This window comes from Periophthalmus magnuspinnatus, chromosome 21, assembly GCF_009829125.3.
Source record: "Periophthalmus magnuspinnatus isolate fPerMag1 chromosome 21, fPerMag1.2.pri, whole genome shotgun sequence".
NCBI lineage: Eukaryota > Metazoa > Chordata > Actinopteri > Gobiiformes > Gobiidae > Periophthalmus > Periophthalmus magnuspinnatus.
In genome coordinates, this window is record NC_047146.1 from 21,741,854 (window position 1) to 21,766,851 (window position 24,998).

Genomic DNA, 24,998 nt, shown 5'->3' on the forward strand with positions numbered 1-24,998 from the left:
TTTTCTGTAAACTGCAGACAAGTAAGAACAAACATGCAGTTGTCTTTATTAATGCTCCAGTATCAATATTTAGGTCAATATTTACCGGCTTAAGTAAAGTGCTAGTCTAGTGTATGAGTTATGATAATACTATAAATAAAATTAATCCAAGTCATGAGTCTTCAATGCAAAAAACATTTATTTTTAATTTCATATCATCACAGTCCGAATGAGGCTGGGAATGTGTTTGTTTATTTGATAATTTTGGGAATGTGATGCCTAAGTACTTCAATACTCCTCGCCATCTTCATCATCATCTGCCAAGCTGTCTGTGCCCACTTCTTCATAATCCTTCTCCAGGGCAGCCATGTCCTCCCTGGCCTCTGAGAACTCACCCTCCTCCATACCCTCTCCCACATACCAGTGCACAAATGCTCTCTTGGCATACATCAGGTCAAACTTGTGGTCCAGTCTGGCCCAGGCCTCAGCGATGGCTGTGGTGTTGCTCAGCATGCACACGGCTCTCTGCACTTTGGCCAGGTCTCCACCAGGGACCACTGTTGGAGGCTGATAGTTGATGCCCACCTTGAAACCAGTTGGACACCAATCCACAAACTGGATGGAGCGCTTGGTTTTGATTGCAGCAATAGCAGAGTTGACATCTTTTGGCACAACATCACCACGGTACAGAAGACAACAAGCCATGTATTTACCATGACGAGGATCACACTTCACCATCTGATTGGCTGGCTCAAAGCAGGCATTTGTGATGTCAGCTACAGAGAGCTGCTCATGGTAAGCTTTTTCAGCAGAGATGACAGGGGCATAAGTAGCGAGAGGGAAGTGGATACGAGGATAAGGCACCAAGTTGGTCTGAAACTCAGTCAGGTCAACATTCAGGGCTCCATCAAAGCGCAAGGAGGCTGTGATAGAGGACACAATCTGACCAATCAGCCTGTTCAGATTGGTGTAGCTCGGCCTCTCAATGTCCAGGTTCCTACGGCAGATGTCATAGATGGCCTCGTTGTCCACCATAAATGCGCAATCAGAGTGCTCCAGGGTTGTGTGGGTGGTCAGGATGGAGTTATACGGCTCCACCACTGCAGTGGACACCTGAGGGGCTGGGTATACAGCAAATTCAAGCTTTGATTTCTTTCCGTAATCGACAGAGAGCCTCTCCATCAACAAAGAAGTGAAACCAGAGCCAGTTCCACCCCCAAAAGAGTGGAAGATGAGGAACCCCTGCAGACCTGTGCACTGGTCAGCCTGTAAAAAAAAAAAAATCTTTATTTTCCCTTTTTTTAAATGAGACGAGGTGTAATGTTCATGCATCTTATGTCCACAGAAATCACTCACCAGTTTGCGTGTTCTGTCCAAAACCAGATCAATGATCTCTTTGCCGATGGTGTAGTGTCCACGGGCGTAGTTATTGGCTGCATCCTCTTTTCCTGTGATCAGCTGCTCAGGATGAAACAACTGCCGGTAGGTTCCTGTACGTACTTCATCTACAACAAAGAGTTTGTAATTAAAACTCTACAATAGTAGACAGTCTGAATATTTGTATATCACTGTTTACCTATGACAGTGGGCTCCAGATCCACAAAGATGGCTCTTGGGACATGTTTTCCTGCTCCAGTTTCACTGAAGAAAGTGTTGAAGGAGTCGTCACCTCCTCCAATAGTTTTATCAGAGGGCATCTCACCATCAGGCTGAATTCCATGCTCCAGACAGTACAGCTCCCAGCAGGCATTGCCCATCTGGGCTCCGGCTTGGCCGACGTGCATAGAGATACACTCACGCTGTAAAAGAAAGGATTCACATCAAAAAGGTAAGGAACTTGTCTTGTAACTGTGTAATGGAAAGGTTTATCTTGGGTTTCTAAAAGAACAGAAATGCTCCTACAATAGACCATAACATGTTTATACTGTAACATTATTGTTCTTATTGTGTCCAAAAGAATTTTTTTTTTCTCTAAAGTATGGGACAGGAAGGCTGTGACAGAAAAAATGGAAACACCCTCCCCACCCACTTTCCTCTGTGTACCTCCTACTCCCCTCTCTCCACCCCTTGTAGGCAACTCCTGTTCCTGCCCAATCCAGCTGCGTAGAGCTGTGTAACACTCATGACCGCCTTCCTCCTCCCTCTTCTTCAAATCTCTCAAATGAAAAACTCCCAACAACTGCAAAATGGCCGCCATCTAACTCAAACGGTGTGGCCCATGACCACTCCTCTTTTCTCTTATTTCTGTCCATCCCCCACTGCCACGATGACCCAGTTTATTCCTTTTACAGTAATGGTACAATCATCAATAGTTAGAATTAAATGCCATTACTGCACCATAAAAGTTTTTCATAATCTTTACACGTTTACTCTGCCCCCCAAAAAATTGCAGAGACTCAAGGCCCACCTTAGCAAGAGCCTGTATATGACCTATACTCTGTAAAGAACTTTAATTCATTGGTATTTTTGTTTCTCAATTCCCTTTCAACATGTTCAGTACAATTAAGCAGTCAGACATTGGATAGATGGTTGCTTTGGTAACATTTTTCTCACCCTAAAACTCATCTAATGCCAAATAGCAGAGAAAAGGAAACTGTAAGAACAACAACAAAAAAGAAATCTATAATCCATGCCCGGCATTATTACTCACCATTTTGTTTGCTTGTCCTTTAACTGACGTTTATGAATCAGAAACAAGGCAGAAGTGTGGAGGAGAGGCAGGGCTAGAGCTTATATACACAAGGATGTGGAGGGGGCAGGCAGGAAACCGCAGTAAGTCGCTCGTAAGCAACTGCAGAAGTCAGTGGTGAAAAAAAAAAAAAATCATTGGCGGGAGAGTATAGCAGTTTGAAAAAAGAGGGAAGTCCCTACAGTGTTATCAGGCTTCACTGTTATCTGCTTTGTCACTTATGGCCTGAAGTCAATGTTTGACTTTCAACTATCAGAAATGGACTAGCAGGTTTGTCAACCTCTTTGCTTAGTTTGTTTTTCTCATATAACAATATTAAACACTTTAGATAAAACAAAAAAATATGCAGTACATACACTCTTTATCAGATGTCTATTTTAACAGGTTTAATTAGTTTAAACCTATCCCACATTATATATTATCAAATGGTAACAAAACAAACAATTAACAATCAGTTATTGTACTTCTTTATTCTTAGTGTTTACATAAATGCACTTGAAAATGGTTAGGCGCATGGATATATAGAGCAAACATAAAGTAATGATTAACTTTTCCAGGAAAAAAACACACAGCTGCACAAAACTAACAAACCTTCATTTTACTTCCAAACTTTTAAAAAGCCCATCCCAGACATATGAATAGTGGGTGACTGGGATCTCATTGTTGCTGTAAGCCACTGTATGCGGCTTTGCTCAAACAACACTGGCCAGTCTTTTGGTCATTCCTCTCCCGCTCACAAAGTCACAGCTGAATGGCACATAGAAACTGACATAGGAGCCCTTTCATAACTGGCATTCCACATGGGAGAGGATATAGTGTGGGGGAGGTGTACAAAAGACAGGGGTAGGACTAGAGTATCAGACACACATACCCCACTGTATAGACTAGTCTAGTGTGACGCACCAAGATTGGTTTTACCATATGGCTTTTGAAGAATTAGCTCACTGCTAATAGTATTATTCTTAGTTACCATATTTTAGAAGACACAAACAGTCTAAAGTAGTATATGCTCTGTTTCTGCAAGCAGTAAAGTAAATATTGCCCTAGGATCTACATGTGCATTAGGTTCAGGATATGCACTTCCTTGTTACAAAGTGCTTTTAGCAAAGATATAATGGTAGGTATGACTATATATGAATTTTAATTTGGTGTCAACATTAATATTCTTCACCATCATCCTCTGCTCCTATGTTGTCAGCTCCCACTTCTTCATAATCCTTCTCCAAAGCAGCCATGTCCTCCCTGGCCTCTGAGAACTCACCCTCCTCCATACCCTCTCCCACATACCAGTGCACAAATGCTCTCTTGGCATACATCAGGTCAAACTTGTGGTCCAGTCTGGCCCAGGCCTCAGCGATGGCTGTGGTGTTGCTCAGCATGCACACAGCTCTCTGCACTTTGGCCAGGTCTCCACCAGGGACCACTGTTGGAGGCTGATAGTTGATGCCCACCTTGAAACCAGTTGGACACCAATCCACAAACTGGATGGAGCGCTTGGTTTTGATTGCAGCAATAGCAGAGTTGACATCTTTTGGCACAACATCACCACGGTACAGAAGACAACAAGCCATGTATTTACCATGACGAGGATCACACTTCACCATCTGATTGGCTGGCTCAAAGCAAGTATTAGTAATGTCAGCTACAGAGAGCTGCTCATGGTAAGCCTTTTCAGCAGAGATGACAGGGGCATAAGTAGCAAGAGGGAAGTGGATACGAGGATAAGGCACCAAGTTGGTCTGAAACTCAGTCAGGTCAACATTCAGGGCTCCATCAAAGCGCAAGGAGGCTGTGATAGAGGACACAATCTGACCAATCAGCCTGTTCAGATTGGTGTAGCTCGGCCTCTCAATGTCCAGGTTCCTACGGCAGATGTCATAGATGGCCTCGTTGTCCACCATAAAAGCACAGTCAGAGTGCTCCAGGGTTGTGTGGGTGGTCAGGATGGAGTTGTACGGCTCCACCACTGCAGTGGACACCTGAGGGGCTGGGTAAATCGCAAACTCTAATTTGGACTTTTTACCGTAATCGACAGAGAGCCTCTCCATCAACAGAGACGTGAAACCAGAGCCAGTTCCTCCCCCAAAAGAGTGGAAAATGAGGAACCCCTGCAGACCTGTGCACTGGTCGGCCTGTCACAGAAAAAAACACATCCAAGTATAAAGTTGAAAGCACAAACATACCTCTTTACAAACAAAGCTCACAAAGGCTAGTCTGACCAGTTTGCGTGTCCTGTCCAAAACCACATCAATGATCTCTTTGCCGATGGTGTAGTGTCCGCGGGCGTAGTTATTGGCTGCATCCTCTTTTCCTGTGATCAGCTGCTCAGGATGAAACAACTGCCGGTAGGTTCCTGTACGTATTTCATCTACAACAAAGAGTTTGTAATTAAACCTCTACATTAGTAGACAGTTTGAATATTTTTATTGCTTTTTACCTATGACAGTGGGCTCCAGATCCACAAAGATGGCTCTTGGGACATGTTTCCCTGCACCAGTTTCACTGAAGAAAGTGTTGAAGGAGTCGTCACCTCCTCCAATAGTTTTATCAGAGGGCATCTGACCATCAGGCTGAATCCCATGCTCCAGACAATACAGCTCCCAGCAGGCATTACCAATTTGTGCCCCAGCTTGGCCAACATGAACAGAAATGCATTCACGCTGTGTATTTAAAAAGAAGAAAGTTTGTTAAAGTATTCAGAAAATATTTTTTATAGAGAGAAATTTAACTGAACAACTGTTATTTGAATTAGCATGTTACATCTTCATTCAGTTTTATTGTAAAAATGCTTTAAATGCCTCACCATGGTTGCAGAGATTCTTCTCCAATGTCCAGGTATCGGTGAGAAGATGTAGTGCTGCAGTCAGCTGTTGTGCTGGCTTTAAATACCTGTCGCTTTGGGGTAGACAGTGATTTGATCTGAGTTGTAATCAGAGATCCCAGATGAGACCATGATAAGATCATCTGTTTGTCAAACATATGCACAAAGAAAAAGGAGGTCACCACCCTGCTTATTGTGTGGGCTGTTTTGTGCTCCTATGTGCACCTTATATTTCAGGAAGTAGAAGCAGGTACAGGTATAGTAATTCAAAATATACTAAACTACTTAAATACTAAATTGCACAGAGGCTAATTAACATTTTGAGAAATAGTAAAACACTAAATAAGAAATTTGCACGTGTCAATGCACAGTCATTGTTCACTTGCTTAGTTTTAACAACTTTTAAATTTGTAAACACAATAAATGTCAACTTTAAATGTCTAGACCGCCAATAAATACAAATCAATATTATTAGTCTGTGTAATCCCTCAGTTGTCAAGGTAGTATCCAAAGCAAAAGAAAATTAAATTCTGTCAACTGGACAAGTTTTTACAGTGAAGTAATAATATTACTTCATATATTATTAATAATATTAAAACTAATCACAATAACAAATTCTATTGTATACAGCTTTAGAATAATGAAATCATTTATGGGCTAAATGCAATCTTTAAATCAGAAATATTTTCCCACACTCTTCTTTACATCTCTTTACTCTTTACATGCAATACAATATATATGGGGCTTGCTTCTCCTTTCTTGTTCTCTATTCTCTGGGGAAGAATACAGAAACTGAATACTTGTGGATCGCCTCATAAGGTATCAGCCGACTAACTAATGTAAACAGCTACTACAGGCTTCATAAACATTCAGAGCTACTTCATAAACCATGTTAGAGAAACAAGAGGACGTATTATTACTGTTACTGTAGTGTATGTAAGACTGGGCTGCCATGTTAACTCCACATACTCATTAACGTAATAAATTCTGTTATGTTCAAAGCTGGAGTGACTCAAACCTTCAGGCTTTTCCTCAGATCTGTGACATTTAGAACATGTTGGACAGCTTTCAGAGCCAATACTCAAATTCAAACACTGACATGTCCATCCATGTTTTCACCCTCTTTCTAAAGCATCCAGGTGCATTTGATACCAAACTGGATATTTTATTCAAAGTTAACTCTAGAGGCAGCCCTTAAGATGAGAGTGATACTGCAACTTGTAATGCTTCCGATTTACCCCTCAGCATTTGTCTCTTTTGAAAATCATCCACATAAACTGTCATTACATTTTTGCGCTCATTGTAGTATTGGGCATTTAAAGGCATTTGTCAATGTACAATTCTAACTAAAATGAAACATTGCTTGTTGGTTGGGTGTATTGGATTAGGAATCAATTCTTCTAATGTTTGCTGATTTTGTCACATGTTTAGGTGTTGAATAAAAACTTAATAGCTGATCATATGACAGCTTTGGCTTCCACACACCTTTATTTATGAGGTCCGTAGGGTAGATTATGACTTGGTGATGATAAGGTACTTGTGTAATTCTGGATTGATTCCTCAGCGACTAGTGCGTCTACAGTCTCATGCTGTAGATCACATGCTGTTATTGCTAAGCTGATTGTCAATCACGTAGACAGCCTAAGGTCAAGGAGGAGATCTATTGTCTTGGTGTTGTAAGGTTGCATTGGAAAAGAGGGCTGTGGGCTATATGTATAAATCAAAACTTAATATAAATGTACCAAAATTATAAAGGCACACCCATTACAAATGTCATAGCTCAGTGTGCTGGATGTGAGACATTTGACACTTCAGTCAAAAAAGTGACTTGGGATATGATGAAATTGCGACATCTAGCGTTTTTAGTGAAAATGACACTTACCTGATTTCGTTTTCCCCCCTCAGGAATGTCATGTGGAGGGCGTTGTCCTGTTTCCTAAAGGAATTTCAAGATGTGTGTGCACAGTTCCCCTGGGATCTTACTTAGCTGTCTTTTTGTCTAACATTTAGACACTTGGCTGGCAAATAATAAAAAGACAGACGGCAAGTGTGTATTGCTCAATATTCCAATACCATTATATATAGCAATGTTCCGAGTTTGTCAGATCATAACTCCTAACTCCTTCACTTCACTAGTTATGTTACGAGGTAATCATAAAAGTCTTAGGTAGATCGGAGAAGTAGTTTCAGCTGCGTTTGAAGAATCATATCATCCTGACCAGCCGCAAGAACAATGGAAGTGTCATGTGACACTACAGCAAAAACTACAACACCAAGAAACAACTGACTACAATATGCGCTCCTTATTCTCCTCTACTGCGCTTATTTGAATAAAAATAGCAACATGACAGTTTACTTAAATGAACCAAACAGATCCAAATGTTTGAAAATGAGAAATCCTGCTGTTAAAACCCGCAATAAACTTCAAAGACTGTAGATCTGTGAGTTGCAGCCTCTGCTCTGTCCTGTCCCAACAGACATTCCACCAAATCATTCTTTAGTCCGGTGCATGTGGCTCCATCAGCAGAGTTTATGCATTTTAGCCATGTGACTTTGAGTTTCTATAAATGTAAACAATGTGCGCAGATCTTCTCTTATATGATTATCTCTGCTTTGAAACCGTTGGATCCTCTCTTAACTCTCTTTATACACAGACCCACACTTGTTTTTGGTGTTTTATATGGACTTAATTGTTTTAGATTGTTTTTTTTTTCAGTTTATATTGTATTTTAAACAGGGTGCCCATGAAAAAGAGAGAGTCCAAGTGCTCTCATTAGTCCCCCGTATGTATGTATGTATGTATGTATGTATGTATGTATGTATGTATTCCTCCGCTGTCTTTGCGTGTACGATACGTACGTTATTGTTAATTAATTATTATTTAATAGATGGAAAGTCAAAGTGTCGTCCTCGCAGACACTTATTTCTATTTGAAGTAAGGAATTAATGTTTCCCTTTGAATATCAATAGGCAAATATAACGTTCGAAGTGATTTTTTTTCCCAATTGTAGCTTCAACATAACTTTAACAAAATATACCTTGTGAAAACGTAATAGACACAGAGGTAACAATATTATTTGTACAACCATTGTCTATAAACCAGAGAACACTTATTGGTTGTACATAAAGTGGGATATTGCATATTCTACTGACCGCCCCCTGACTCGGAGTACGAGACTTTTGTCTTTTGAGGAAAAAACGTGAGGTTTGTGACTTTCCATGTTCATGTTAGTCCTTATGGGGTTTTACACAGAACACAACCAATATATTAAAATTTTAGCAAAACCCAGATCATGTTTACAATGCATTTATTGAAATTATTAATTATTATTAGCTGCTCCATGCGCCCACCTGTCAGACTGTCAGTCAGGCCGTATCTGTGGGGGATGATACAATCCTGATCATATTTATTCCATTCTGGGGCATGTATCTGCGCCACTGTCACCTGGGCCTACTGGAGCAAAGAGCAGTAGTGTGGATGAAAATGGTCACACAGGCTAGCAGCAGTTAGCAGCGACAGTAATCCTACGATATTTAAAGGTAATCTCAGTTTGATAAAAAAAAAAAAAAAAAAAAAAAAAAAAAAAAAAAAAAAGCTAAATCGCTATAGATCATATTTTGGGTGATAAGTCACGCAAAGATGCGCGCGTGCTGACGTCAGTGCGCACGTGCGTCTCATCTGACCACTTGACTTTCTCCCATGACTCCTCTCGATCATCCAAATGGCCACTGGCAAACTTAAGACGGGCCTGGACATGTGCTGGTTTAAGCAGGGGAACCTTCCGTGCCATGCGTGATTTTAAACCATGACGTCTTAGTGTAATACTAACAGTAACCTTGGAAACGGTGATCCCAGCTCTTTTCAGGTCATTGACCAGCTTTTCCCGTGTAGTTCTGGGTTGATTCCTCACCTTTCTTAGGATCATTGAGACCCCACGAGATGAGATCTTGCATGGAGCCCCAGTCCGAGGGAGACTGACAGTCATGTTTAGCTTCTTCCATTTTCTAATAATTGCTCCAACAGTGGATATTTTTTCACTAAGCTGCTTGACAGCTGCCCTTTAGCCATTTCCAACCTTGTGGAGGTCTACAATTTTGTCTTTTGTGCATTTTGACAGTTCTTTGGTCTTGGCCATGTTAGTAGGTGGAGTCTTATTGATTGTATGGGGTGGACAGGTGTCTTTATGCAGCTAACGACCTCAAACAGGTGCTTCTAATTTAGGATAATAAGTGGAGTGGAGGTGGACTAACAGGTTTTTGAGGGTCAGAATTCTAGCTAATAGACAGGTGTTCAAATACTTATTTGCAGCAGTAACATACAAATAAATTTGGGAATTTGTAGAAGAATTATATTTCTTATTTCAATTACAATTGTGGAGGGTTTTTTGGTACCAGCTGGACTTTTCTTAGCTCCTCAGTGGGAATCCATTTCTGTCCAGATCCTCTTGAAGTTTTGCTCCACATTTTAGATGTTTTGGCATTCGTAACTTCCAATATCTTAGTGTCAGTGGCCTAAAAGGATGAGCGGTCTGTCAACTATATCCCAAAAGTGAGGAAATTAGGAGTGGGGGAAGGACATTGTTGCTTGGATTGTATTAGCAATATGTTGTTAGGGCAGCATGGTGGTGCACACATGAGATTTTGGAGCCAAAAATACTGAAAAGTTGTGAGATGAATCAAAAATGTTATAGGATCAGAGCTATGGCCGTTGGATATGTTTAGTTAAGCATTTTGCATTTCCAAAATACATTCTCCTTTGATTTACCAGTCTTTGTAGATGAAGATTTCCTTTTCAAATTGAAAGAAGTCTGTATTGGAAAAGCTCACCAAGTAGACCTTGTTCGAATCCAGCGGTGGTGATCCAGGACAGAAACCAATGTCCATCCATGTTCTTCTTTGAAAGATCCATGCATCAAGACAGAAACCAAAAGGAAGACAAAATTCTATCCTCAGTGTTCTGGACAGCCACTCGTCCGGTAATTTTTCCACAACAATAATGGTGTCAGAAGAGTGGATCCCACTCTTCTGACACCATAATTGTTGTGGGAAAATTACTGTTCTAGATGAAAAGTAATCAATTTGCAAAGCTCTGTGAGTTTTGAAATACAGAAAAAAAGGTTTGTTACAGCAGATACAGACAGGACAGGGCCCAGGCCTGCCCTGGCCACAGACTGGTAGCCTCCCGGCCTCTCCCCCAGTTTCCCTCTCCGTCTAAGTCACAGTCTAAACCAACCCAACCAACAACCCTGAGCATCTGAGCTCTGACTCTTTTATATCAGAATGACAATGCTACATACATTTCAAAGCAGAGTGACTTTTGTTTCACACCCATATGATAATGAACTTTTACACTTGGACAGGTATGGACATAGGGGACATATGTATGGCAAATCGGTAATCGTATATTGTAATTGTTAATTGATATGTGTTTTTTAATGTGTGTTCACCTGCTCAGGGACTGCAGATGGAAAGTAGCAGTAGCTAAATCTGGTGCAAATCATCTTTTCCTTGTAAGATTAATGAATTTGTACATGGTCCCTGTCAAATAAAGAATAAAGAAAGAAAGAAAGGTAGAACAATAACAAGTTTCCTGTGGGATGGAGACAGAGCCTTCACACATGTTAATGTCTGGTCTGGGTCTGGCAGACTGACACAGATCAAAGACACAGCTTTTTAAATACACAACATGAATACACTTAAATTTCTATCATACTGCACATAGGTCTTTATGTGTGGAGTTTGCATGTTTTGTTGCATGATAGGTGACCAATGAGCAACTTTGTTTCACGCATCACTGAAATAAACAAATCTGATCGCACAGTAGCCTACTGTCTGGATCGAGGCACGACGAGGGAGTGGTGCCCAGACCGATAACCTGTTTAAAAATACAGAGGTATATAGTGTGGATTTGCCAGGTAACTAGTTAATAGTAATTCCATAGTTTGCACAACACCCTTGAGGTTATCACTCACTATGCTGGCGTGTGTCCTCTGTTTGGTTAGGAGGTGGCTAATTTACCAAGGATACACATGTTACATTACTCATAATGCACCAAAAATAATTTAGAAGAAAAAAAAGGCATATATATTGCCTTTGAGTATATTTAAGTTTGATTAAATAGGCTAAAAACTAAAACAAGGTGAGGTAAACAGGAAAAAAAAAAAAAGAATTTTGCTATATCAATTTGAAACTTGTTTACTTAGCCTACATAATACACGTTTTTCATCAGTTAATATTTTCCCATAAAATATATAGGCTACATAAATAATCCCAATAATCCTAAAGAAAAAAGATCCTGATTTAAATGTATCCCTTTATTTTGTTGACATAATCCTATTAGGGTATTTTGGATATTTTTAGAAATTTTTGCCTGGGATCCAGAAGACACACTTCCTAATCCTTCGTGAAGATGTGACTGAACACCGGTGAGTCTCCGACCGTGTCCCAATTCGCCAAACGCATACTCTTCCAAGTATTCTTCGAAGTACTCTTCGACAGGCCTACACCACGGACTGTACTTCCTCGTATGCATTTATGATGTATGTATGTATGTATGCATGTATGTATGCATGTATGTGTGTATGTATGCATGTATGTATGTATGTATGTATGTATGTATGTATGTATGTATGTATGTATGTATGTATGCATGTATGTATGTATGTATGTATGTATGTATGCATGTATGTATATATGTATGTATGTATGTATGTATGCATGTATGTATGTATGTATGTATGTATGTATGTATGTACGTACGTATGTATGCATGTATGTATGTATATATGTATGTATGTATGTATGCATGTATGTATGTATGTATGCATGTATGTATGTATGTATGTACGTATGTATGCATGTATGTATGTATGTATGTATGTATGTATGTATGTATGTACGTATGTATGCATGTATGTATGTATGTATGTATGTATGTATGTATGTATAAATAAATGTAGTCTACAAATAAAGCTGTGATGAACCGAAAAGCTTTATTTTTATATAAAGTTAGATTGTTGTTTTGAATAATGTCAGGCAATGAAAGGCAATGAAACTTTTACTACATTACAAACTCTTCGTGCAGAGAAAAACTATTGTGGGATGCCTCATCGCTTTTTACCGCTGGGTGATTTTAATAGATCGATGGTAGGAAGCCCCCGAGGTTCCTATGCTAAATGATCTATGAAAGGAAGCATGCAGGCTCCTTTTCCTAACTCCTTCCTAACGCGGACTATCCAGGCAGTCCTTATCATGGCAGACGGTGACGCACAACCCGGTTTGGTTTAAGGAGTTTGGAGCTTTGTGGCCCGATTTGACTATTTTAGCACGTGCCCATGTTTTCGGAAATCTGCTACAGGCCCTGAGGCGCGTCACTGTTGGGTGGGAGGGGCCTTATTGACTGAAGTGTGACAGCTCCGCGCCCACCTGGCAATGCTTTCTTACTCACTCGGACCACATTGACGGCTGCCGAGAGAGGTGCAGAAAACTCCCTTCCTCCAACTTCTATTTTCGAGGACTAATCTAGGTCATCATGGTGAGTGTTATGATCTCCTACATGGGAAATAGGTCAAAATATAATAGAAATATTTTAGGCTTACTAATACAGCAAATGTCTTGTTTTCTAAAATAAAGGTCTGATTAGTTTGTTTGTGGTGTATGATAAGGCTTCCCAGTGTGGCCTCTTTTATCAGCGCTCCTTGTGTCAAAAATAGAGCTTTTATCATATGACTGACTGACAGTAAAGCTGGGCTCATGTCAGGCCTGACTTAAAACAGCAGGTGTTAAAGTAATCCACGTTATATAAGATTGTCAAAATATACAACTGTTTTATTTCTTTTGTAAAAGTATACTTTATAATGCAATGTTATGTATTTTTAGGCTATACAGTTTTATACAGTCCAGATAATTTGATAATTAACAAACTGGAAAAGTCAGTAAGTCGTTGGGGTGTGTACCTGCATAATGAGGGTGTGTTTTAGTATGTGACCAGACAAGTATTTTAACAAGCCTGGAATGTCTTTGTCTTAAACATTTGTAATAAACCATTTACACTGAACACATGCCTTATCTGCTTAGACTGTCAAAGGTATTTTAGGGTCATTTTTTGTAATTGCACAAATGTCTTTGCGTTGTAAAAGATAATAGCTACCTAATAGCTGCCTACATTTAGTCTCATCCCAATGTTTGCACAGTGTAATCTAAACATAGGTCTGTTGGCATTGCCTGTTGTATCAAAGTACAAACTCACCATTATAAACTCCAGCCACCAAGTAGGCCTATAGTGACATGGTTACTTTCATAAAACTAGCCATTTATATTGTTTGTGTAAACAAATGTGATTTTAACTTGCAACAATAAATTGGTCAGGTTAGTAAAATAAAGTGTTTATGTGTTTTATAGCAGTTGGTGGACTCTGTCACCCACTGTGTTCAGCAACTTAGTTAAACATACCAATAGATCAGTCTATATTTATTTGAAATCTGCCAACACAACCATCCTCCATATTTTTAAGCAAAATAAAACCAGCGGAAAGTCCAAATGACCGCAGCTACCATTTTGAGGAGTGCCAGTCAGTGTTTACTGAATGCCTGCTCTGTTAGGTGTCAGGTTAGTATGTGTTGCCTAAAATAGCTGCAGCGGAGACCTGCTAACCTGCAAATGATGGACAGCCCAAAGAGTCACCCTAACCTTTATGCCTCAGGCCTTCTAATAGAGGACTACTTTTGTTTAAATCAGTTTACCATACATATACATTTATTATACATATACTTTAATTCTTATACATCTAAAAAGTAAAATCAAACTGCCTTCCTTCAATGTTTTGTCATAAGCCCTGTTCCTAACAGTCAGATGAAATCTAGTGACAGCTGCAACGAGTCTGTTGAGCTTGCTCTTTCACCTTTAGCCTTCTTATCTCCGTATACTGCCATTCATGTGAAATTGTTCCTTATAATGCTTTGCAACTAATTTAATTAATCTCTATATTATTGTTTTTGTTTTACGTAATGTTTCAACTTCACCGTACTCAAACTTTCATTCCTTTGTTCCAGCGTGAATGCATCTCTGTGCACGTGGGCCAGGCTGGTGTCCAGATGGGAAACACCTGTTGGGAACTCTACTGTCTGGAACACGGGATCCAGCCGGACGGCCAGATGCCCTCCCGCAAACCTGTGGGTGGCCATGATGACTCCTTCACCACCTTCTTCAGTGACACTGGGGCAGGGAAGTACGTTCCTAGAGCCATCTTTGTGGATCTGGAACCCACTGTCATTGGTAGGCACCTGTGTTTCTATTTTTTATTAACACAAAAGGATTATTACTAAACTGTGTCTCTCCTCTTCAGATGAGGTACGCACAGGCACATACCGCCAACTTTTTCATCCTGAGCAACTGATCTCAGGAAAAGAGGATGCTGCCAATAACTATGCCCGTGGACACTACACCATTGGAAAGGAAATCATTGACTCGGTGCTGGACAGAATCAGAAAACTGGTAAGATTTAATTGAGCAAATATCAAGTTCAGCATGTTGTAATGAAAAAGGATTATAATGACTTTTCTTTTTTTGTAGGCTGACCAGTGCACAGGTCTTCAGGGATTTTTGGTTTTCCACTCTTTTGGTGGTGGAACTGGGTCTGGTTTCACGTCTCTGTTGATGGAGAGGCTCTCTGTTGACTTTGGTAAAAAGTCCAAACTAGAGTTTGCGATTTACCCAGCCCCTCAGGTGTCCACTGCAGTGGTGGAGCCATATAACTCCATCCTGACCACCCACACAACCCTGGAGCACTCTGACTGCGCTTTTATGGTGGACAATGAGGCCATCTACGACATCTGCCGTAGGAACCTGGACATTGAACGTCCTTCTTACACTAACCTCAACCGCCTCATCAGTCAGATTGTATCCTCTATCACAGCCTCCCTGCGCTTTGATGGAGCCCTGAATGTTGACCTGACTGAGTTTCAGACCAACTTGGTGCCTTATCCTCGTATCCACTTCCCTCTTGCCACCTATGCCCCTGTCATCTCTGCTGAAAAAGCTTACCATGAGCAGCTCTCCGTGGCTGAAATCACAAATGCCTGCTTTGAGCCAGCCAATCAAATGGTGAAGTGTGATCCTCGTCATGGTAAATACATGGCTTGTTGTCTTCTATACCGTGGTGATGTTGTGCCCAAAGATGTCAATGTGGCAATTGCTGCAATCAAAACCAAGCGCTCCATCCAGTTTGTGGATTGGTGTCCAACTGGTTTCAAGGTGGGCATCAACTATCAGCCTCCAACAGTGGTCCCTGGTGGAGACCTGGCCAAAGTGCAGAGAGCCGTGTGCATGCTGAGCAACACCACAGCCATCGCTGAGGCCTGGGCCAGACTGGACCACAAGTTTGACCTGATGTATGCCAAGAGAGCATTTGTGCACTGGTATGTGGGAGAGGGTATGGAGGAGGGTGAGTTCTCAGAGGCCAGGGAGGACATGGCTGCTTTGGAGAAGGATTATGAAGAAGTGGGCATTGACTCATTTGAAGAAGATGAGGAGGGAGAAGAATACTAGTGGCTTTTTAGAATTAGCTGTCAATGCAAAATCATGACTGCAATAAAGGATTTATTTTTATACAAAACTAATTTGGTTCAACATATTCAAATACAGTATTGCAAATTGTGTTTTTCACATACATGTGTAAAGCATAAATTAACTTTATTTTGTATGCTTATTTCAATAAAATTTAATTTTGTGGTGTATTGTCAGTGACCTTTAAATATGCTCTTGAGTACCTTTGCTTTGACATTTTATGTTTTTGAACTCATAATAGTGTCTAGAACCACACATGATTTACTATCAGCAACATTCCCAGTACTAGGATTTGCTATCTACTGGCTGCAAAGGAATTACCATGGGGAAAAAACAAAACAAAAAAAACTTGCTGATAAAGAACATGCCACAACATGTTAACCTCCCTGGGCCTGGCGTCCACATATATGGACAACACATTTTGGGTTGTCTAGGCCACAATGCTAATTTTAGAAGAAGAGCAGCAGAAGAAGAACAGAACAGCATACAAGAACAGCAACAATGCAAAAATGTTCAATTTAGAATATTTTTTAAAGTTTAGAATGTTCAGATTTTTAATTTTTATTAATCAATACATTTTTTTGTAAATGCATATTTCTTCCTGCTCCTGTCAGCAGCACTTCACATGAGACACATTGCTCCAAGAGGCACAATTGTTGTTTCTCATTTTGTTTTTACATTCAGGACAAATGTTGCTGTGTTCAGACACTTAATAAATAGTTTTTGCAAATTATTATTAAAATGTTTTATCAAAATGATTAAAACGTCCACATATGAAGACATTTGTTTTACATAACTTTTCTCAGAAATTACATAACGTAATAAGATAATTCTTTGTTTTTACACTCATCAGGTCACAATCAGACTAAATACCAAAGAGAAATTAATAAAGCACGTCATTCAAGAGCTTGGGTCTTAGGAGGTTAATGTAAGCACCCAGCTGTAATGAATTTCGATTTGACAACAGAAAAGCTTAGAACAAATCCAGTGATGATTGATTGGCTTACAAACTGTGTAGGGTTTCTACCTATGACATCACAATCTTGGGAAAATTTAAACTGAGTGTTTTCTGCCATAGAGAGGGAATGTCTGTAAACTTAATGCACAGGATTTACAGAAACAAGTGTGAATGAAGTTAAATACCAAGCATGTTTTTCACGGAGGAACAATGGTATAACATGGTTGAGAACTCATACAAGTAAATGTTGCATAAGTCTATACTGAATTTCTAGAGTAGAATATTACAGTCACAACATGGATACTGGAACTTACTACCTACCATGGCGATGATCTCTCCAGCCTTTGGGTAGAGGTATCTGTGTTTGTGCAGTACTGTATTATGATTATTCTGGTCTATGTATGCCATCTAGTGGATATATTGAGCAGCATGACACTGGAATATAACTTAGAAACACATGGGTACATACAAAATTATCATGAATTTGTTTTATTTTGAAGTGCAAAACCATGACATATCCGCTTCCGCCAAAAGTGGCGTTTGACGCACACTTCTAGTTAACAAATTTTATACATTAAGCGGATGTGAGGCACTGTTGCTTAGCAACTACAAGGACGCTTTCAATTTCTTCCGGAAGTGCGTGGCTGTAGAAACATGGCCGGAACTGCGGCATTTGTACAGAGTTCTTTCATTTATTCACTCCACTGTTTTAGCTTACTTCGTTTATTTATTTGCTTAGCTTTTTCGGCGTTTCAAACAGCAGGTAGTAATAATGTTTTCAGTGCAAGCCACACGGCTACTGCATCAGTGGCTGCTGCCAGAGATCTAAGGTAAGCCTCAGCGCGAAAAGGTAGCAATGTTTGCTAAATGTATAGCTAGTGTTATTAATATTGTTAGTGGGATTTTGTTCATCCTGTTACCTTATATCTTGTAATATAGCGTTTGTTCAACAACATTTTTTTTTTTTTTTTTTTTTTTTTTTTGCGTATTTTAACAGCCAGTTAGGTAAGTTAGCTAGCGAAGAGTTAGAAGCAAACATGTTCTGAAACAATACAGTGATGAAGGATGTGGGCGTAGCATATGATGTTTTTAATGTCAGCCATAGACTATATTAACACTAACTTTTAAGATATTTTTTGTTGAATTAACTAAGGCTATTACTACCGCGATAGACCCATGAGCCTGTCTGAAAATATGTTATGTCTGATCATTAGGCCTAGTATGTTAGGCATATCGTTATCTTTCATACACAAAGTATTTCCCAATAATGGTGCCCCCATCTCCATAATCTAAAAACAAGCTACTCAATTAACTAATATGACTGTATGGGCAATAACTGGCATTTCTACATTGTATAAAACATGCATTTTCAAATAAGGACTGCCACCATGGTCTTAGCAGAAATTGTGGGAAATACTGCACAAAGACACATCTCACACTTGTTTCACCAGTTCTCTTCATGTGGCAGGTACCTATTGTATGATGTGAACCCTCCTGAGGGGTTCAATCTGCGGAGAGATGTCTACATACGATTGGCATCTTTAATAAAGACTTTAAGAAAAAATGGGGATGATTGGGTGCTGGTGCTTCCTCCGTGGGGTCGCCTCTACCACTGGCAGAGTCCAAACATTCACCAGATCCGCATCCCGTGGGGAGAGTTCTTCAGTCTTACAAGTCTGCAGGCCAATGTCCCTGTCATTGAATATGAAGAATTTATTTCTGGTCAGCTTGTAAATAATAGCATTTATTTATTTGTAATGTCAATAAAATACATATGCTCAGCAGTTTATTTCTTTGCAGAGAATGGTGGCCCTTTCATTGACCAAGTACTTGTTCTTCAAAACTACGCTGAAGGATGGACTGATGGCAAATGGGAAGAAAAGGTTGATGAGCGTCCATGTATTGAAAAACTGATGTACAGCAAAGATAAACAAAGTTTCTACAGGTATACCATCCCTTCTCAGTATATATTTATTATTTAAATTATGTGAATCCACCCATTGTGATGTATTAAGTAAAACTGTGTATGTGACTCTTACGTTATTTGTAAAGTAGTATGGTAATGCATAAACTGGTCATGTGCATATCAGGAATTTAATTTGTTCTCGGTATGGGAAGGTTTACTGCCAAATAAAACAAATGACACTTGTTGAATTGAAAGTTGGCTGTGCTGAGAAATTATTTAAAATATCTGTATTGCAGGTTAAAAACAATTAAATATTTGTATATATTAAAAATATATATTATAATTCATATCTCCTGCATAGTTCTTTTGAATTGTTTAGTGGCAAAATAGTCTTAACTTGGTCAAATGTAGTGAAGTAATGTTGTTTTGTTGTGTTTTTAAGGGGGTGGTTTTGGGGCTATGAAGACACAAGAGCCCGACATGTAACTTGTTTATCAGCTCAGGGACATGCTTCAATAATGGCCCCAATTCTTCAGAAAAATATAACAGCAACGTAAGTTATTCTCTGTTAAATTATATTCTTTAGTATTATTGTGTTATTAACTGATTCTCTGTATGTGGTAATGTAGATAGCAGGTTAAATGTTTGAAATTTAAGTCAACTTACTCAACAGAAATGATAATAAATGGTTTGATCTCATAGGTCGGTGATGCTTGATCGAGCTGAGACACTGCTTCATGATCATTATGCGGGAAAGGATTATTGGGATGTAAGTTACAGATTTTTACTGTTGCCTGTAGAAGACATTGTGCTGTAAACAGATATTTTATTATTTTTAAAAAACGAGAAGACTCGCAGAAGCATGGTTTTTGCAAAGCATTTGCGTCTCATTGGAGATGAATTCCGAAAGAAGCACCTGAACTCAACAGATGAAATGGACCGTACTATTTACAATGAGGACTGGACGCGTATGAAGGTTAGATTTGTGGTATTTTCAGTCAATTTCTCCTGTTTCTTCTTTAAAGTGATGTATCTTTTGACAAGGCTAAATTGGGCACGGCTAAAGGTGGCCCATATCTGGCTGTACATCTACGAAGGAAAGACTTTATCTGGGGTCATAGAGAGGATGTTCCGAGCCTTAAAGGAGCAGTGAAAAAGATACATAGCCTAATGAAGAAACACAATCTTGGCCAAGTTTTTATTGCAACTGATGCAGATGAAGAAGGTAAGTTTATGTTATGAGTGAGATGTACTACTTGAGTAATTTTAGGATAAATGTTATTACTGTCATCCAACATCTTTATTATATCTGTCTGCTATGTCAGTGAGCATTTTGAGCCTAATGCTTGTTTTGGTTTGTTATGAACAGAGAGCAGGGAGCTCAAAAGACTGTTACCAGAAAGTGTGAGATTTGAACCATCTGCAGAAGATTTGGATCTTTTCAAAGATGGTGGAGTGGCCATTATTGATCAGTGGATTTGTGCTCATGCAAGGCATGTATATGTATTGCCACACATTATTATTGTCCAAAGGCATTGCCTGACAATGCTGAAGGCGTAATGACTTGAAAAACTAGTTGGGAGGGTAGATGCCTCATTCCATACATTCTTTGTTTGCTTCTTTTATAGGTTTTTTATAGGAACTTCTGTGTCCACTTTTTCATTTCGGATCCACGAGGAAAGGGAAATCCTTGGTTTTGACCCTAAGACGACGTACAATCGTTTCTGTGGAGACAAAGAGAAAGACTGTGAGCAGCCAACACACTGGAAAATAGTTTACTAATATGACAGCAACATATCAGATCTCACAAGTGCCAAAAGACAGTGTTACAACAGTGCTCGATGTACTTAAAATATTTGTATTGTGTACAACATGTTTCTGGTGCAAAGTGTAGAGTTGATAATTTAGTCTTTACTCACCATTTTTCATGAAAAACTCTGTGTACAATGCCTTTTTAAAACTTGTTAGTATACATATTTATTAATATTTACCACTATCTCTGTGTCATTTTTAATTTGTTTAAAATTAATTAAAATTGCTTGACCACATAGCTACCTCTTGTTTAAATAATAGCACAAATAAACATGAAGAAAGGAAAGGAAACAAATAAAATAACAATATTATATTATATGTATATATAATATTTTTTGTTTGTAACTTGGATGATGGAAAACTGGTAAAAATTTAACAAAGCTACTCTTCTAAGAATTTGAAAACAGTGAAAAAAAAAATACTGATTTTTGTATTGATGGAAAGTTACTTTATGCCAGTATGTTGGAAATTGTGTGTTTTAATTTCCTACATATTATCCCCACATTTTATGCACTCATATGCTTAAGGTGTATTCTAGCAGACTAGACACTATTGATTATAACTATTGCCCACTGTAGTTTCAGTTATCTGACTTGTGGTAGGGCATCTGGTGTAAATATCTGCCAACAGAATGATTCATTGCAATACCTCTGTCACGAAAGGGTGAAACTGAATATATAAAACTATGTCACCTCTGCTCCTAATGCCAAACCCTGCTGCTCATTGTCTAGCATTTACTTAGAATGGAAAATATGCCTAGTCACCTCTGTGTACAATATGCCTAAAGGTCACCTCTAATGTAAAATAATAACACCACAACAATAGGCCACTGTATCTTAATAAAGAAGCCTGTTTCTACTTCTACTGTACTCTTACTTTTACCTGGTATTTGTATGATACTCTTGTCTTTCATAACTGCATGCACTGTTTTCCCAGAGTGTGATTCCCAAAGGACCCTCCACTCCTAATGTGACTTTTCCCTATAGAAATATCTTCAACAACACCTCACAAGCAAGTGTAACGTGATGCTCACTGAAACCTTTCTTACAGGTCAGATATGTAAACCATTGAGCTGCCATTGAATTCACTTCATTAATCCCTTTCTAGTAAACTCAAAGTCAAATATTCAGATAACTATTAAATTTAAGTTTTGCATAGCGTCTCGCATAGAAACTCATATTATTACCCAAAATTTTAAGCCTACTGATCTACTTTTTTGCATTCCTATAATCGGCATATGTATAATTTTGACCCTAACTTACTAACTGCGCGTTGTGGTAGCGTTCACACAACAATAAACGTCACCACTGTGTGAAATGAGTTTTTTACCTTGATTGGTTCGTCTTTTTGTAGTATTGAAAAAACAAAACAAAACAAAAAACAACAACTCCTAACTCACTGAAACAGGGAAAATGTCCATCAAATAAACGCAAAACAACCTTATTTGATTTAATTTCTTAAACTTTTCTCCTTTCTGACGTCACCACGCAGGCCCATAGACAAATGAAGCGTTTCCCTATTGTTTTGGGTACACACAAGTTGCTCTCAGTACACGCCCTTAAAGCTGAGATTTGTCCTCTGTTACAGGTGGAAGCGCAGCCTCTGAGGGCAGGAGGTAATACTGGTTCAACAAACTCTCACAGTTATTACGAGAACACGTCTTATTTCCGAATTTCCTTGTTTCTTTCGCGGCTTTGGACTTGTTTTTATTGCGACTTAATGGAAAGCGCATCTTGTTAGGGACCCCCCGGCGCCATGTCTTTTCCAAGGCCACGCGCTATTATTTTATCATATCAATTAAGGACAAGTTACTCGAGGTAAGTTTTTCTCTTGTGCCGTTTATTTTGTGTAAGAAATTAATTCCTAATTCCTTGTTTCCAATCAAAGCTTTGTTTTAGTATAACCTATTAAATAATTTTACTAAAGGAAACCCCTCCTGTCCCTCCCCTCCTTCCACCTCCTATGCTTCTTACGCTCTTACCCTCACGTGCTCCTTATTATCGTGATCATAAAGAAGATTATTAGGCCTATCTGTTTTATTGTTTTGTCATCATAGCAGCCTTCATTGGTGATGTCTTTCTTCCATCAACTTCGACTTCTTCTCTGGAAGAATGGACTGGGCATCGTCAGAAGACCAGTAAGTGACAGTTCTATACAAATATATTTAATAAATTATTGTGTAATAGTGTATGATTCGATCTCTAGGCTCTATGTGTACCTGGTTAAATAGGCCTGTCACAATAATTACTATATCGATTTTTCGTGCAATATATGAAAGCTGGAACCATATTTTTTGGGGTCAGTATTTGTGTGTGTACTTTTGTCTTTGCACTACTGGGATTTTTGTTCTTTTCTTTTTCTTTTTTTTGGCTATACTATAAGATTTAAGCCATAAAACTTTGAATTCATAACTTCAATCACTCATTATAGACGCAAATGAAGTCTAAAGTGTTTCATTCTTAAGAACTTTATAAATAAAATTGAACTGAACTGAATTTATTCTGCAGTTTATTTATTGCAGCTCAGGATAAAAAAAAAAAAAAAAACATTGTACATTTAGAATATTTCTTGTGGTTTGAATCTGCTCTTGGGTTATTGTGTCAGTGGCATAAATTAATTGCAGTATTATCATTTATTGTCTATATCTAATTAAGACAAAGCAAGTTTACTTGTATAGCCCAATTTGCAAAGTAATTCAAAGTGAGTGCTTAACAGAATAGGAAAGACATTAGAATCACAACAAAATACAAAACAAAATACAGAATACAAACAAATCTTAACATAAATAATCAGCGTAAAATTTAACATTAAAAGGGAAGAGTTAAAAATAAAAGCCTTTCAGTCATATGCACAGCTAAACAGAACTGTTTTGAGCCTGGATTTAAACATTGTCAAAGTAAAAACCTGCCATCAGCAATGTATCACACTTATTTGTTATCGTAACAAGCCTATGGTTAAATATAACATAGAAAAAAGTTGTGTCTAGCTTTTATCTGAAGATATGAAAGAGAGATCATCATAGATTTTATTCATGTCCAACAAAACTGAATTTGTCTTAGAATTGTTGATTAAAGTTCTAATCGTCTATAGAGGTCGCCAACTGGACAGCAAAGAGGAACAAAGCCATACATTAAATATACGAAAAGTTATTGTGGGGTATAAAGAACACCTGCCAAAAATAAAACCAGGAAGTATGAACAATGTTATTGTTTTTGCATATCACAGATGTATAACTTTATATTCTGCTGTCTGTGCTAAATAATGTTCCCACAATGAGTGCTGTGATCAGAAACTAATACAAATTTATAAAGCAACTTGAGGACTCACAAAAATAATTTAAATAATTTCAATAATTTAATTTAAATAATTCCTGAGCAGAGCAGTAACAGGTACACCTCTGAACTCTGAAGGCAATATAGAATATTGCCTGAAGTCTGAAATAAAACTTGATTGCATTAGATAAATCTGCCTTTTTATGTACAGGTCTGGTCTGTTACTCTGATTTTGTGGCCTATCATCATCTTCATTATCATTGCTGTCACTCGCTACCAGTTTCCACCAGTTCTGAGGAAAACATGTACGTATCAAACTACTATTCTCTTGTTTCTCATAAAAGTATTGACAAAACTGCTGTGTTAGATAATAACCCTTTAAAAATTATAGAATGCATTCCATACATGTAAAACTTCATATAATGGTCAACAGCCTCACCTTACCTACACAATGTAACAACAATCTTTTCATACTGGTATAATATTGACATTAAGCACACATAAGCTTTTGTTCTCAATCTTAAAGAATAAAGAGACACACACACATTCAAGAGCATTCCAATTTCACAATCAGAAAACAAATGAAGTTGAACTCAAATAGTCCTTAAGTCTTTACCTAAATAGGTGACAGGTTATTTTTGTGTTACTAATGTCCACATCACCATAACCTACTCCTGTTAAATGTTGTCAAAGGGACAGTCAAAACACCTCGCAGGTGTCATTTAGATTAAACCTTGTTGTGTCTCGCAAAAGTGTCTAACTATAAAAGCCAGGTTTATTTGAATATGTTAAGTATCTAGATTTGTAGTCATTTGGGCTGTGGGAGAAGTCTGAGGATTAACTTTTCTTTCTTAAATTTCATTGTGTGTGTTCTGTCTTTTTGGGTAACCCATTCTCCTAACATTTCCGGATTTAAAAGTAACATAATATTCCCAGTGTATGATTACAGACACTGTTCTGTAAATGAAGACATAGTCACCTATAGTTATTGTGACTAA

The 24,998-nt window shown here is 38.5% G+C and overlaps 4 protein-coding genes across 7 annotated transcripts in view; 3 read left to right on the top strand and 1 right to left on the bottom strand.

Moving 5' to 3' along the window:
* Positions 1-160: 160 nt before the first annotated feature.
* LOC117389879 (tubulin alpha chain) lies at positions 161-5,489 on the bottom strand. 4 transcript variants are annotated; one of them, XM_033987611.2, is made up of 4 exons: positions 2,630-2,761; positions 1,556-1,778; positions 1,336-1,484; positions 161-1,245 (listed from the first exon to the last, which is right to left on the bottom strand). In XM_033987611.2, exons 1-4 carry the CDS (start codon positions 2,630-2,632, stop codon positions 268-270), a joined length of 1,353 nt encoding a protein of 450 aa, XP_033843502.1. In that variant the 5' UTR covers positions 2,633-2,761; the 3' UTR covers positions 161-267. The 4 variants fall into 4 exon arrangements, with proteins under 4 accessions (XP_033843502.1, XP_055086528.1, XP_055086527.1 ...); XM_055230553.1 differs by lacking the exons at positions 1,336-1,484; positions 1,556-1,778; positions 2,630-2,761 and adding exons at positions 4,888-5,036; positions 5,106-5,328; positions 5,472-5,489 and having other exon boundaries at positions 197-1,245; XM_055230554.1 differs by lacking the exons at positions 161-1,245; positions 1,336-1,484; positions 1,556-1,778; positions 2,630-2,761 and adding exons at positions 3,826-4,800; positions 4,888-5,036; positions 5,106-5,328; positions 5,472-5,489.
* Positions 5,490-12,913: 7,424 nt separating this feature from the next.
* On the top strand, positions 12,914-16,232 carry LOC117389880 (tubulin alpha chain-like). The gene is made up of 4 exons (XM_033987612.2): positions 12,914-13,023; positions 14,540-14,762; positions 14,833-14,981; positions 15,060-16,232. The coding sequence occupies exons 1-4, from the start codon at positions 13,021-13,023 to the stop codon at positions 16,032-16,034; spliced, it is 1,350 nt and encodes a 449-aa protein (XP_033843503.1). The 5' UTR covers positions 12,914-13,020; the 3' UTR covers positions 16,035-16,232.
* Positions 16,233-17,659: 1,427 nt separating this feature from the next.
* Positions 17,660-21,585, top strand: pofut2 (protein O-fucosyltransferase 2). Its single transcript, XM_033987613.2, has 9 exons — positions 17,660-17,840; positions 18,479-18,732; positions 18,811-18,955; positions 19,359-19,469; positions 19,619-19,685; positions 19,767-19,892; positions 19,961-20,141; positions 20,286-20,409; positions 20,545-21,585. Exons 1-9 carry the CDS (start codon positions 17,665-17,667, stop codon positions 20,696-20,698), a joined length of 1,338 nt encoding a protein of 445 aa, XP_033843504.1. The 5' UTR covers positions 17,660-17,664; the 3' UTR covers positions 20,699-21,585.
* A 939-nt stretch (positions 21,586-22,524) lies between these two features.
* The window catches only part of abca12 (ATP-binding cassette, sub-family A (ABC1), member 12), a 55,505-nt gene continuing 53,031 nt past the window's right edge, over positions 22,525-24,998 (top strand). The window contains exons 1-3 of the mRNA XM_033986482.2: positions 22,525-22,545; positions 22,788-22,865; positions 24,212-24,305. Coding sequence (XP_033842373.1) covers positions 22,800-22,865; positions 24,212-24,305 — 160 coding nt within the window. The 5' untranslated portion in view covers positions 22,525-22,545; positions 22,788-22,799. The remainder of the gene's footprint in view (positions 22,546-22,787; positions 22,866-24,211; positions 24,306-24,998) is intronic.

Excerpts from the sequence above, each read along its gene's own strand:
- LOC117389879 (XM_055230552.1), bottom strand. Across the intron at positions 1,485-1,555 it reads TCTGGAGCCCACTGTCATAG|ATGAAGTACGTACAGGAACC; the intron begins GTAAACAGTGAT and ends TCTTTGTTGTAG.
- LOC117389880 (XM_033987612.2), top strand. Across the intron at positions 14,763-14,832 it reads TCTGGAACCCACTGTCATTG|ATGAGGTACGCACAGGCACA; the intron begins GTAGGCACCTGT and ends TCTCCTCTTCAG. Across the intron at positions 14,982-15,059 it reads TGGACAGAATCAGAAAACTG|GCTGACCAGTGCACAGGTCT; the intron begins GTAAGATTTAAT and ends CTTTTTTTGTAG.
- pofut2 (XM_033987613.2), top strand. The coding sequence starts at position 17,665 with ATGGCCGGAACTGCGGCATTTGTACAGAGTTCTTTCATTTATTCACTC. Across the intron at positions 17,841-18,478 it reads GCTGCTGCCAGAGATCTAAG|GTACCTATTGTATGATGTGA; the intron begins GTAAGCCTCAGC and ends TTCATGTGGCAG. Across the intron at positions 19,686-19,766 it reads CGGGAAAGGATTATTGGGAT|ACTCGCAGAAGCATGGTTTT; the intron begins GTAAGTTACAGA and ends AAAAACGAGAAG.